The sequence below is a fragment of the Dermacentor andersoni genome, chromosome 4, assembly GCF_023375885.2.
Source record: "Dermacentor andersoni chromosome 4, qqDerAnde1_hic_scaffold, whole genome shotgun sequence".
Lineage (NCBI taxonomy): Eukaryota > Metazoa > Arthropoda > Arachnida > Ixodida > Ixodidae > Dermacentor > Dermacentor andersoni.
Window position 1 is genome coordinate 145,471,459 of NC_092817.1, and position 14,663 is coordinate 145,486,121.

General features: G+C 43.0%; 1 protein-coding gene across 1 annotated transcript in view; it reads right to left on the reverse strand.

The window, feature by feature from the left end:
• Positions 1 to 14,663, reverse strand: part of LOC126537870 (MAM and LDL-receptor class A domain-containing protein 1-like) — a 232,206-nt gene that overhangs the window by 33,314 nt on the left and 184,229 nt on the right. Inside the window, exons 45-49 of the mRNA XM_072287646.1 lie at positions 10,591 to 10,675; positions 9,272 to 9,430; positions 7,874 to 7,979; positions 4,533 to 4,683; positions 3,422 to 3,515 (exon numbers count right to left, since the gene is read on the reverse strand). Of these exons, the coding sequence (XP_072143747.1) occupies positions 3,422 to 3,515; positions 4,533 to 4,683; positions 7,874 to 7,979; positions 9,272 to 9,430; positions 10,591 to 10,675 (595 nt within the window). The remainder of the gene's footprint in view (positions 1 to 3,421; positions 3,516 to 4,532; positions 4,684 to 7,873; positions 7,980 to 9,271; positions 9,431 to 10,590; positions 10,676 to 14,663) is intronic.

Genomic DNA, 14,663 nt, shown 5'->3' on the forward strand with positions numbered 1-14,663 from the left:
AAGCAGTCTGATATCAAAAATGTGTTGCATTGTTGCTGCACTGTCCCAAATACAGCAGCAAGAACTTTTTTTATTGCTCTCGTAATAGCAAAAGGTATCGGAGTTTAACGAAAGGCTACACAACTGCCGCAGTTTCTCAGTTTCACTGTATTCTTTTCCACAGGTGTTCTCTCATGCTAGCAAAGCATTCAAACCAACTTCATGCAGCGCAAAGGTCTCGTCAACACTGGAAAACGTCGAAGAAATGTTCTTCTTCTCGACGGCCTTAAGCGCTCTCCATACGACTGATAATGAATAAAAGCGTCATAAAAGGTTCAGTGGCGCTTGTACAGGACGTTGGGTGATCAGCCAGGCAGCTGACGCTGCCCTGGTCCTCTCCACGGAGCACTAAAACGAGCCCCCTCCGTTGTCAGAACACACGGCAATCGCTTGTCACGTTGCCGCTATTGTCCCGCATCGACCAATCTATCGACAGCTTATACCCTGGTGACATCACGCACACAACTCTGCTGGCATCACAACACGCGAAGGAGAGACCGGAAAAGTCCGAGAAAGCTGGGGGAGCAGCACAAGATTGTCTTGATGCGCTGGCATTAGGTCGTTCATGCGAACAAAAACCCGTCTATCGGCTTGTGTACGGCAAAAGAGGGGAAAAGAATGAAGGGGAGGCTGACGCAGACGGAAGGGGAGGAGGGACATGACGTCTTCAGCAAGGAATTCAGCACGCAGTGGGGAGAGGAGCGCATGGGCAGCGCGGTTGTAGGAGAGAAAGGAAGCCTGTGTCGAACGTCGTCCGCGCCGGTCCCAGTAAAATCCCTGGAAGAAAACCAAAGTAGCGCCAATTGCGCCCTTTCGCCTATGCCTCCTCTCCTAGCAGCCGGAGCAGCCCTTCTCTGGTGTCCAAAAGGAAAGTGCGGACACAGGAGACACGAGCACAGCCGGGCTCGATTGGCGCGCGCGGTTTCGTGGGAGATGCGTCTTCGGAGCTAACTTTTACATGAAAACTTTTCAAATAGCTTGTAATCTTTCTGAAAAACATAGAGAATTACCTTAACACGTTGTCCATACGTACGTGCTATGTGTTATGCTATGCTACTATGGTGTGTGCTATGGGTCGTAACAACACGGAAGCACTTTCGCGGTTTTTTTCGCTCGGCTTTTCTTCTAGGTTTACTACACTAACTATATGCTGGAATGCGGCACGCACAGTCGCCGCTAGGCCGTTAGTAGATGCACCTCGGTCCCAGGAAACTCCTGACACGTGTTGCACATTCAGACGGCCGCGTTTATGTTGTGTGTGCTACCTAGTTAATGGTAACGATGAACGCAGTGCCTTCTACGAGTGAAGCGCCTTCTACGAGTGAAGCGCCTTCTACGAGCGCCTTCTTGTACAATAGTGGCAACGAAACAATGCAAAGGTTATGCGATTAAAATTCTAGCACCTCTAATCATTTCGCGCAAAACGGGCAAAACAGGCGAAAGGTGAGTGTAACTACATTACTGTCGCATGATCCGCATTGATCGCCATGAGGAAGATTTCTTTTTATTAATTTGTGGCTTCCCTACGGCGCACAACACTGCCATTTTAACGAATAATGATCGTTTCAGCTCAGTGGAGAAGATGAACGTGCTTGTTTAGATTTCGTAAAAAAAAAAATCTATCATTGGGGGAAGTTTGGGAGCCCTCTAAAAGAATGTAATTACATATTTTCTTCACACTACTGCCGTGATAGGATAAACTAAAAAGTTAAATTCAAAATATGATAGATTCAAGTAATCCAAGCATGCGGGATAATAAAAATATTAGATTCATTTTTAATGTTCATTTCTCGTATCTGGAGGAAATGTGATGGTCAGCTTCAAAGGAAAGTTATTTATGTTAGCAGATTTTGTTATAGGGTTGAACGCGAAAGTGTACACCGAAAATCGTTCGCAAAAAAGTGTGTGCCCAGGAAGAATCTGCACCAAAACGCAAGCTAAATGAAAGGCAGGTGTAGTCGTACAATTACAAACGTGCGAAAGGATTTAAGCAATATAACCTGGAAAAATTATAAGTATCTACAATACCTATGCGGCTTTTATATAAATATATTGTCAATATTTATATATGAGAATAGTGTATAGAATAGTGCATATAGAATAGTATAGTGAGAATATTCTATATGAATATTCTCACTGATGGCAGAAAGCAAACACCGAGCTGTCCACATCAAATTATTCCTTAAACAACAAAAACTCAGATGCGAACAACACTTGGCACGCATATGATGTAAACCTGCGTACCATACCCAGGATATGAAAAGATTGGGACAAGGTTCGCCGCAATACAAACATAATAAATTATCGTTGGTTGTATTGTGCTAACGACGGCATATAGAAACTATCATCCCCGGTATCACAAATAAAAAGAAATAAAAAGCAAACTAGACATAAAGATGGCGGACATGCTGGAAACTAGAAAATTTAAGTCTTGTGGGTCAATAAAGCAACACACAAAAATTATGATGTTCCGTGAGCAGTCAAAACATCATAGATATTAGTGAAATTATTGTACAAACTGTCGATGTAAGAAAATTTAGCATTTTTTGCTGAAACGGCTGAAACATAGTATAATTGTATTAATAGTAGTGATATGGTCGTCAAATATTTCTTTAGGAAATAGTAATAAATAACGCGCCTGATTCAAAGCCCAGCCATTCACGAGCAGCGGCGTAGAGAAAACAGCACGTGACGAGCTGTTTTTTAAGGAAAGTATTAGTGTCCATAGAGCATGGTGCTTCATGTTGACGCGATTATCTTTAAAGGGTCCCTTAAAAAGTTTCTGTCGTGCGCCTAGACACAAAGGGTATCTGAAGGAATGCTTTGTCACAAGAATTTGTGTTAGTGTGCTATAATAACAAAGGTAAGCAATCTGAAACATTACCCTCTTCTCAAGCCACGGCGTTCCTCCTCACCTTTTACTCCGTGAGGCCATGGCTACTCCTACCTCCTTCAAGCGGTTAAGCGTTGCCTACATCGAGTCTGTTCCCAAATACATCTATTCCCTCATGTCTGCTGCCTTCGTGGCTAGGATTTGATCCCGTGCCCTTAAGTTTAACGCAACCCCAAAGTCACTACGTCACCACGGCGGAAGGGAGGGAGGACGGTCGGACGGACGTATAGAGGGATATATAGACCGATGGATTGCAAGCTAGATGAATAGAATGAAAACAGTTGAAGTAGACAAATAATGCTAATCGAATAGAAAAAAAGGCACCCTGCATAGAAGCGCGCAGCTTTCCGAGCAGACATTTACCTAATGCGTTTTGTTCTGTAACTGACATAACAGCATTTGGTTTACTTTCATTAACAGGTTCTAAACAACCTCTCTGAGTGCTCTGTGCTCTGGAGCTTGAATTTTATAAACATCGACTAGGCGTACCTTTGCTACCGTCACAGTTTCCATCCTCGAGCACGAAGTGGTCGATTGCGATAATTCCGGGGATATGGGGTGGCAACACAGCCTCGAAAATAAACTGAAAAAAAAGAAGCCAAGTGGGCTGCATGATTGCATGATATTTTAGGTTTTACAGATCAAAATGAAAGAACATCTGATGAGACTGGTACAGCGCTTAAAATGTAAAAGAGGCATATAACTGCACAATAATAATTGCCAAATATAAGGTTGGTCATGCCATCTTGCCTGTTTGTGGCATGAAGACCCGTCACCTCCGCCAGAATCGCAGTTTACTGCCATTCTATAAAAATTTCTGCTTTTATGCTTGGATCTGTTTGCTTTATAAGTAAGAACTTTTGGAAGCTGCTACAATAATAAATTTATTCATATTTTATTGATGTATTTATAAATTTTCCGCTTGTTCTAATAACCAGTCTTATTTTTCTAGTTGTAAACAGGAGGTCTCGCCCTCCATGTATTCGATTATGAAATCATATGATGCATATCTTTCGTGCCTAAATGTACTTATACGCAATAAGAATAGACTCTGATTCGGAATTAGCGCTAAATTTTCCTGATACAAAAACATGCGCTTTAATATATAGAGTTCAGTAAGGTGTACTTAAAGCAAAGTTTTTAAGCTTTTGTGGAACCCCTGTGTAGGTCTTTCAAGACGCTTGAACTTTTACTTGTTGTGTCGTTTACTGGCTTCAAAAGGGTATAACAGTGGACACAAAATGTTGACACTGCAAAGGTATCATGTGAGCACAAAGTAGCAAATTGCTTTCATTTGTAATGGTAACAACAGGGAAACTCCGTTTGAAAAGGGTGTTTGGTTAGTAAAATTTCTTGTTGAATCGATAAAGTAAACAAGGATAATTTGCATCTGCACTATAACGAATATACATTCCACTACTGTGCAAATTCTCCACGTACTATACACTTTTCTTTGGAAGGTCGAAATCAAGAAGGAACTATAGCAATAATTTTGCAGGAATAATGGAGTGCTTTTACGTTTAGAACTAAGTATTACATATTTATACCAAAACTTTCGGTGTAAAGAATAGAGAGAGGGCGTAAATAAAGTGCCAATTACTCGGTACTGGTCCTCAGAATGCACTTGCACCGTTCCCAGCTGCCATGCCTTGCCTTGCGGCCCAGACCGGGTCCATAGAAGGCTTGTTGAAACGTTGTCAACGCGTTGGAGAAGGTTCAGCTGGCCACTATTTGGATGCCACATGTTGTACCTGCAATAGAAGCCACATGGTCCGTATTGAGGAGAAAGAAAAACAAGCAACAGAAAAACAGCATATACTCCGAGTTCAGCTCTCTTGAGTAGGCAGAACCTTCATTGCGGAATTTACGTCATCAAGGCATGACAAGAAAGAAACCTGAACATTTTTTCCTTTACATGTTTTTTTTTTCAGTTAACAGGTGACGTTTACAGAGCTGCCTAAACATTTATTTTAGATATACGACAGTAAGTTTCAATAATAACACTGCAGCAGATCGTTACAGTCGAGGCTTGAGCCAGAATAAACCCCCTCCCCCTTGCGATGACACAGCAAAGAAACACTCGTGGATAGATTTTAAAGTCTCTGTGTGCTAAAGTGGTATAATATTGCTGAAAGTGGTAAGTGGGTTTGCGGTAGCTTTGCAAATCTCCAACCGCGTCTGGCAGCTTTCGGAGGCAAAAGAGTGGGCCGAGTAAACTTAGTGTCCAAGCTGGGCATCAGAGTTTCTGAGAGCATTGCCTATTACATAAAAGGTGTGCTAGCATATATTGCAAGACAAGACTGTCCCATGCGTGTTATGAATATTTCCCGTATGTGAGTATATTGTGAGCCTATGCTAGCTATGCTCACATATTTCCAGGACTGCAAGCAAGCATGAGCACACTTCTCTCCCCGTCTCTGCTTCTAATGAGACGCCTTGCTGGACGAAATGCATCGCATGTTTCTAATTCGAAACGGTGGATGTAAAAAACAAGCGCTGAGGAAAGGCAGTGGTGCTACTGTTGTAAATAACTACGATCACATGACGCTTTCTGGAGCATGCGCCGCACTGATGTTATGAAACACGGTATTGTATATTGTATATTGTATATCGGTATTGTATAGGCTTATATTAGATATATGTGGAGACAAGCCACATTATTTTTCATTAATAACATAGTTGATAAAATGGTAAAGCATTCCTATATTAAATTGCTGGGACTTTTGTACCTCAAGACTCCCATCATAATTATTTTTTGCAGCAAAATTTAAAGTATTGAACAGAGAGTCACGGAGCCTAATTACAGCCTACTTATCACATATGAAGTTTACATACTACAAAGTAAGGAGGGATAAAGTACAGAAATAAGAATTATGACATGACATTGATCATGACATCTACCGTTTGTTATGCTCGGATAGCCTCCAGCTGAATACCTCCTACGGAACTGTTTCTATAAGCTGTAGCAGCTATCCATTTAGGAACATCTAAGCTTGCTACATGTAGTGGTGCCACTAGAAGAAGATCTTCCTCCCCTACCTCAGTACTTTTTCGAGGCGTTTCCAGTGTGGCAATATATTTAGTGGCACTGACGCATTTCCTTTAAATCACAAAAGTAAATAAAATTAAAATTGAGCGGTAGGAGGTATCATCATAATTTGTGTCAATGGTATGCTGGCAGAAGTCACATGTACCCTTTTTTCAAGTCAACCTCTTTAGCGACTTCATACGGGTATGGCGTACCTGCAATCTTGGTATAAACGAGGCAAATGAGAAAGTCCTTGCTCCCATTTTATATTAGACAAAATAACGTGCACACAGGTAATTACAAATATACGCACCATTCTACTTACCTTGCACTATTTTTCCACATAGCCCTAACACCGATTTGTCCCGTGGCAGCACTAAATTTGATATGCCCCTCTCGTTAGTCAGCAACGCACGCCGCCTCTCCGAACGCTCATTGTCATGCAAGTCTTCACGGTCTTTTGCGAACTCACAACACCACCACCACCTCACACTTCTCAAAACGAGAAACCTTTCCCCATACGTGGGCTGCATTTCCCTTGGATGATCTTAATTTCTTCATGCCGTTGTCATCGAGGCTGTCAGCATTATAACATCCCAATCATTTTTGAACGTTCATCTTGTTGTCGTGATAGCATCGTGGTTATACCGCGTTCGCCGTTCCATCCTCGTCGTGCCTTCGTTTGTCATTCCATTGTCGTTACTGGGCCCTCATCCTACATCGTGGTCATTCTGCATGCTCATGGGCGATCTTGTCAAGCGACTGGCACAGCAAAGTAGGTATATACCGGAGACAATGTAAGCCGCATATAGTCGAAGCAACGAAAATTTCACAATGACCACTACAGAATCTAAACTAATGTGTCGTCAGCAATGCGGTGTGTCGCCACATATCTTGAATGATAGTCGCATTACCATGACGATCATCGAGAGATGTGTTCTGCCGGAATTTCGCAATACTGCGAAATGGCAGTATGAGGTTTTGTACGTAAAAGGTGAAGTTCAATCTGTTATTTTGTCTTTCAAGCAATTGGCCGTTTAATGTCTATAAAGATAGCTAAATAGACCATTTCGTTCTAGTCCTCTAAAAATTTCTGATGCGCCAGTGATTTACCTTAACACTCCGTGCGACCTTTCAGTTCTTGTCAGAACGTAGCACAGATGAAATCTTTAAAAGCAACGATAAACATACCCGGGGTGAGGGTGACTTGGTTATCATCAATTGTAGTGCAAAAATGCCTATATGATCTCTTTGTACGATTTGCGAAAACAATTGTTTAGCGCCAAACAAATATACAAAGCCTGTGTGTTTTGTAAAGTCGCAACATTACAACCATCAAATAATTCACTTTGGAAAGTCAATCTAGGTTGGTGATAGAAGAAAACTGCTGACTTTGTCACAAACAAGGATACGCCCATTTAAGAATACATATGACTGCTAAGCCCAGTTTAAGGGCAATTGAAGTACGCTAAATCAGGAATACCAACGAATATTTTATGGAAAAATCGAAGGTGTCACTGGAATAAGCGTCACAACAATTATCTCTTATACTTTCTGAAACAATAATGAAACGTAAGCGCAAATTTCTTGCCAAAAGAAGATGTTGGATAACTGAGGAGTAGGCACTCACGGCCGTTTGCTCATTGAAGGCGACATTCTGTTTCTCTACGTGGTTTAACACAATTAGAAAACTTACAAACGCACATTGTGTCTACTTGTTAGACAATTTTTCGGTTCTGTGTCATGAAATATACAAGTGCTCCCATCCGCCACATCCACAAATCTCCTGTAGCGTGCCCCTTACCTCCCCCCCCCCCCCTCCACGTCTGTTTCCTAGAAAACCAGTAGGTCGACATGTGGGCGTGGTACAAATGCCACTACAAACATAGTTGAGGGAACTTTAAAAGCCTTACCAGAAGGTGAAACAGCGCCCCTCGTCAGAAGTTGAGTTCATCCGGGCGGAGACAAGCCGTGCAACTTTTTCCGAAGGCTCTGTGTTCCGGGCATACATATAGGCACCTGAACAGAATAATTCCATGCAGACTGCATCGTCCCGTTGTGCCCGGCTCATTCAAAATCATGGTCTGTGCGGCGTTTAGTTGCAACACGGTTTCTTGACATGAAAAATGGACAAATAATGCATGCTAGAAAAATATGTGTAGAAGAAGACCTTGCAATTATTCACCAAGTTACACTGAAAAACTGTGAGTAATACAAGAAATTGTATGTAAAATAAGAATTGTGCGCCAAGTAAGCGAACTTACAATTCAGGAGTGGCAGAGACCGACTATATTTGGAAAATGAGCTGTTTATTTAAGGCCGTTTATGCTACAGCATATATTTTTATACACAACAAAGGTTTTAAGCTAGGAAAGATTCTTGCCCTTCTTTCATCCATGTAGCGGTGCGCATACTTAATTAAACATTTACATTATTTTGTGCAATGTTTTACTGAATATACTGCGTGAAGCTGATATCTGCAGCGACATGCTAGTGACAGCAAGTTCTCAGCCTGAAATGCATATTCATGCATAGAAAGCGCATCGTGAAACGGAAAGCACTGTCCCTAATATCTATGCTACGTTTTCATTAAACTCGTTACATTGAAAGTGGTGATTGAGTTTCCGATACACTACCCCGGTCAGGTGTTCTGAATTAGACATAACACTGCGATCAGTAACCCCCCAAAACATTAATTTGTGGTGCGATTGGCTGCCGCCGACATGCATGACGCGCATGCAGTCGACACAAAGAATCGAAGACGTGTCAACAAAGGTGACAGCCACCTAATCTCTAGATTCAGGAGATAATTATGTAACCATCACCACTACAATGCTGCTGTAAAGCGGAAAAATTACGGAAAAATCACTTCTTGCATGCATTGAATTATACGGCTGCTTCAGTTACGCTCGCCTCTGGAACTTGTACGTGGAACGTAAACATAGACGTCTTATGCTAAGACAGACTCGTTCGAATGGAAACTTACTACGTTGAGATTTCTATCTAAGAAAATACAGCCTTTCGATCGAGACTCATGGGTCTGCATAAAAGAAACAAATTGCTCACAAAATCTGGGTATTATCCCAAATTATTGTGCTTATAAATCACCGGTAAGGAGAATAACTGGACTCATGAAAGGTATAACGCTTACTTTTTGCGAGTTCTTCGTCGAGGCAACCACAGTTTACGTTTACGAATCACAATGTGCAGCACCGAAAGGAGTCTTACAAAATCCCAAGCAACTGTAGTTGATCCGTGCAGGGCTTCTTTGAAAAGCATGGTCACAAGCGCCATTGTGAAGCTAAACTCACCATTGTCTGATGCACTATCTTGGGGTTGCCACTTGAGCTTCAAGTTTCCCGAGTTGCCGGAATAAAGTACCCAATCTAGATTCTCTAGCGACGCCTCGGGAAACCAGCCACACTCGCTAAGCTTGGAGAAGTCGCACGTGATGGGGCGAATATCCTCCCCTATAAAAAAAAAAAAAGCACCATTTCTCAATGTGCATAGCAACCTTCATATGGGCACAAGATGCTGCAGATTTTTGTGAAGGAATAACCGAAAATTTTTCTCACCAATAGTACGTTCCGTTAGAAGACGTGAACATCTATCTATCTATCTATCTATCTATCTATCTATCTATCTATCTATCTATCTATCTATCTATCTATCTATCTATCTATCTATCTATCTATCTATCTATCTATCTATCTATCTATCTATCTATCTATCTATCTGTCTACCCATCTATCTATCTATCTATCTATCTATCTATCTATCTATCTATCTATCTATCTATCTATCTATCTATCTATCTATCTATCTATCCATCTATCTATCTATCTATCTATCTATCTATCTATCTATCTATCTATCTATCTATCTATCTGTCTGTCTGTCTGTCTGTCTGTCTGTCTGTCTGTCTGTCTGTCTATCTATCTATCTATCTATCTATCTATCTATCTATCTATCTATCTATCTATCTATCTATCTATCTATCTATCTATCTATCTATCTATCTATTTGTCTGTGTGTCTGTCTGTGTGTGTGTCTATCTGTGTGTGTGTCTGTCTGTCTGTGTGTCTGTCTGTCTGTCTATCCGTCCGTCTATCCATCTGTCCGTCCGTCCGTCTGTCTGTCTGTCTGTCTGTCTGTCTGTCTGTCTGTCTGTCTGTCTGTCTGTCTGTCTGTCTGTCTGTCTGTCTGTCTGTCTGTCTGTCTGTCTATCTATCTATCTATCTATCTATCTATCTATCTATCTATCTATCTATCTATCTATCCCCTTACACCGACCCAGTGGCCAAAGCTGCGACCCAGTGGCCCGGGTCACCCTCCTTTCAACTTGCATATGCTGCCTACCGTGACCATACATCATCGAATGCTGGGACTGCCGTAATTCATGCAAGCTAATAAGATGCTTTTTATTGCCTGTAATACTGATAACCAAAGTAACGTCAGGATTCGAACGAAAGCAGGATTTCCCGCAATAGTGGAAATTCTCAAATTGTGTTTATGCTAAAGCAATACGTTTCATAAGCTGTGATTACATATCTATAACGTATTGGCAGCTTAGTTTGTTTTGCGAGAAAATAGAGATCTTACAGACCTCTTTGTCATGCTTTATACTCACAGGCTTCACTTCGGGTGTCTGGATGGCAGTAGGAGTAGCTTGGGCTGTCGATACTCACACCAAGAACGCTAGTCTCGTAAAAGAACTGGGAAGAAAATGAAGGGTCTGATTTATTATTCATCATAACGCAGCTGGAATTGTTTGTTTTTTGTTGAGGTAAAGAATAAAGGCTGTAACCGACCTCGTTCTGCAATTCAGCATTTGTAGCCCTCCATTAGTACCCATTGATATGTGTCAATACGAATTGCTACCAGCCTTCCTAAGTGTCATCGAGTACCTCGATTCGTCGGGGCTCTCGGCGAGACTCTAGAAAATTTCTTCGAAGACGAATAGCCTAACGGCTATTCACCACCTCGGGCCTCCTGATCCGCCTCAACTCCGCTTTTGCTGGGCCACCTCCTATGGTCTATCACCAATCCACTCCTCCGGTCGAAGCCACTGGGCCTTCCAAGCCGGAATGCTCCGCTGTTGTCATGGCGACTCTCTACCTTTCTCCCTCCTTCTATCTTCTTCACTCCCACATCCATCCCGCTGCTGGCGCTGAGCCGGGCTCCCGCAAGGGTTGCAGAATATAGTGCCAGCCTTTCCTCCTTTCCCGACAAGAACCACATCTTAATACAAATTGCCACGGCTACTGCATGATACAATTAGATATATGCAATAAACCCATAGAAAGGAACTCATACAGGTATGTGAAGAGAGTGGAATTATGGGCCAGCTTGCCATAAATGACCGCACGCTGTGGTTGTGTGATCAAAGCACGCAAAAAAAAAAAAACGAATTTCGCATTACATCTCAATTCTCACGGTGGAAGTATTGTTATATTTCTTTCCTTTCTCTGCCTTTATTTCGGAAGACGTACGGTACAGGCCATTACAAGTGCAGGAAGTGGCAACGCTAATGATTCACGTGCGAGACGTATAAGAGCATTATGATCATTGTGTGCTAGCAATCAAAGCCTCGTGTATATATTTTATTAGATATTTAGCGCTTGATTTCTTACAAAGAAAAAAAATTTCTCTCATTGGTAGCAAGTTAAAGAAATCGGCCACTTGCAGAAGGAATACTTATTGCAAAAAATCGATAATTCACTGGTCATAGAAATCATCGTTCTTCTTAAGAAGCCTGAAAGTGAAACCATGATTGATTGCACTTTAATCATAGGAGTGCTAAACGACTTTATGTCATAGCGTTAGGCATGCCTACCAGAGAGACAGCTCCAAAAAATTGCGCATCCGTAAGCTTTTGTTCACATTTGCAAACAGGAGACAACGGCATCTCAGTGTGCGGTTTCTCTGCTGTATAACCTACCCACTGTAAGCAGTAGGCAAGGCGTGCTGAGATTCACTTGCTGGTGGCTGGTCGCTTGAGCTTATTTTGATGAGATGCCTGAACATTGACATTCTGTCCTTGTTTTTCTCGCCTTTGAACTAGCGCAAGGTCCTACAGATGTGAGAGCGAAATATCGCTGGTAAATTTTTTTGTTATGTCTTAGGTCTTCTGTAGCACTTGACAGTGAATCTACTTATGGTTCGCTCAAAGTGTGGTGTGTGCGAGCGTGTGATAGTGACGCATCACCCAATGATCCGACTCTGGCCGTTACATGAAACTAGATTATTAGCCTGAGCAATGCAGTCACAGTGCGGAATATTTCTACATTGAGTTTAGAATGAGAAATCAGTGCCGCGCATCCGAAACAAAAAAATACAAAGAGTGGGTTCAGCAGTATGATAAAGTTGCTGTTTCCTAATGCTCAGCATCTGCTTTTCTTTTCTTTTCATCTGCACTCTTGCCTTGCTGCCACTGTCTATTACATCGTTGGTCGGACCCTGTGCTGGACGAAGGCGAGGTAGACGCAAGCTGACATGCTCGAAAAATGGGCGTTTATTTTGCGTTCATGTCGTAAATATATAAACTGGTTAAGGAAGGAGGGCAAACCAAGGTGAGGGAACCATCAGACAGCAAGCCAGAATGGCACGTGTAGTTGTCGGCTTCAGTTGAGCCAAGAAATTATAGGAAGAATACTGCAGTTACAACATTTCTCCATCAATAATACTGAAGACGCTGCACAGGTCTCCGCTCTCGTGTTGAGTGTCGGAGTTGCATGGTCACTGTAGGTTCACAGTTTCTCTGCTGTGGTGCGCCCTGGGGTTGGGGTGATGACTGGCGCTGGAGTGGTGGCCCTGCTCCAGGAGTTTCTTGCGGAGTTCTCGAGATATATGAGCTTTCACTTCCCCTGTAGCCTTGGGCAGCTATTGGGTTTTTCCTTGTGTTAACTTGATCAACATGTCGTCGAACGAGGCCCTCAGGCGTTTCTACTGTCACCATCCTCGCTCCATCTGCGGACTTTACCATGCCCGTTTCTCACCTTTTACCTTTACCGAAATTACGCAGGTAAACAAATTATGCGCCAGGGTCCAGTCATCCGATGTTTCCGATCTTCCTCCAACCAAAGGAGGAAAACATCTGTCGAGACGAGACCGGCTTTGGTAGCCAAGAAGTTCAGAAGGAGATCTGCCCGAGGCAAAGGGTGTTCTCCGGTTGTTGAAAAGTAGTCTGCAAAAACAATTTTTTTAATCTGCCCTGCCTCATCTTCTTCAGACCATCCTTAACGGTTCGAACAGCTCTGCTAGGCCATTCAACTGGGGATGGAACGCAGCCGTGCGCAGGTCGGTTACGTTGTTTTTGTTCGCAAAATCGGCAAACTCATGGGTAGTGAACTACTTTCCGTTATCTGAAACAATGGCGCGAGGAATGCCGAACCTGCTAAAGAAGCTGCGTAGGCAAGTGATAGTCGAAGAAGTGGTCGTCTGCTTCATTGGTACGGCCTCAATCCATTTGCGGCGAGCATCTACGAGAACAAGGATTATGCTTCCATTGATTGTCCCGGCGAAATTTATATGTACTCTCGACCAGTTTTCTTGGCATGTTGGCCAGTTAACTGGCGGAGCAGATACCGGCATTGGTCGATTTTGGATGGAACTTGTGCAGTCCGCTGACAGTTGTTATATGTCGTGGTCCATTCTAGGCCACCAGAAAACTGACCGAGCAATTGATTTCATCGCCCGTGACTCTTGATGTGTATCCTGCAACATGTGCAACATTCTATGTTGTGCATTGACTAGCATGACAACTCTGTGACCCCACTAAGGGAAAGGGTTGGCCAGCTACATTTCCAGTTTGCGTTCATAAAAGGGGAGTAAGTTTCGTTCGAGTGCTTTAGCGCTTGGAGGTCAGCCGTCTCTTGTGTAGGGCACGACCTTTGAAAGTACTGGGTCACTTGCGGTTAGCGCCTGCAGTTCTTCTGCAGAGATCGCCCCCTACTGTACACATGCGAGTGCCAAAACGTGGTCAGGTGGCTCCAATTCCATGGTTGGCTCCGAACTTTCTTGTGGCAACCTACTAAGCGCGTCGGAGTTCAGGAGCAGCTTGCCAGGGGAATATTACGGCTTGTAGCGGAATCCTAATAAATACAGCGTCAAGCTCTGTTTGCGAGCAGCAGCAAGAGGCCGAGTGGGCCTATCCGGCCTCAGCCGGTCCAGGAGTGGCTGGTGATCTGCGACCAGGATGAATTCTCTGCCTAGAAGATAATCACGAAACTTCATTACCCCAAATACGAGGCCTAATACTTTACGTTCAAGTTTCGAGTAATTCTTTTTCTGCTTTCGACAATGTCCTTGAACGAAACGCGATCAGCTTGTTGACGTTCCCTATTGGGTGAAACAGCACTGCGCCGATGCCTTTTTGCGATGCGTCGCACTCTAGTTTAAGCGGTTGTGAAGGGTCAAAATGAACTAGCACCCCTGCTTGCAGCGAACACCGTTTTGCTTTATAGAACGCCGCTTGTTGTTCGTCTCGCCAAGACAAACGTCTGTTGTTTTCCAGAAGCCGGTACAATGGAGCTAGCAGCGACGATATGTTCGGCAAAAATTTCGAGTAGAAACTGATCATGCCAAGTACGGAACGAAGCTCAGTTACATTTTTTGGGGGCTAGGGGCTTTGCGATTGCTTCGACATTCTTTTCTATCGGGTGCAATCATTTGTCGAGGCGCAGTTTAACACCACTCTCACGG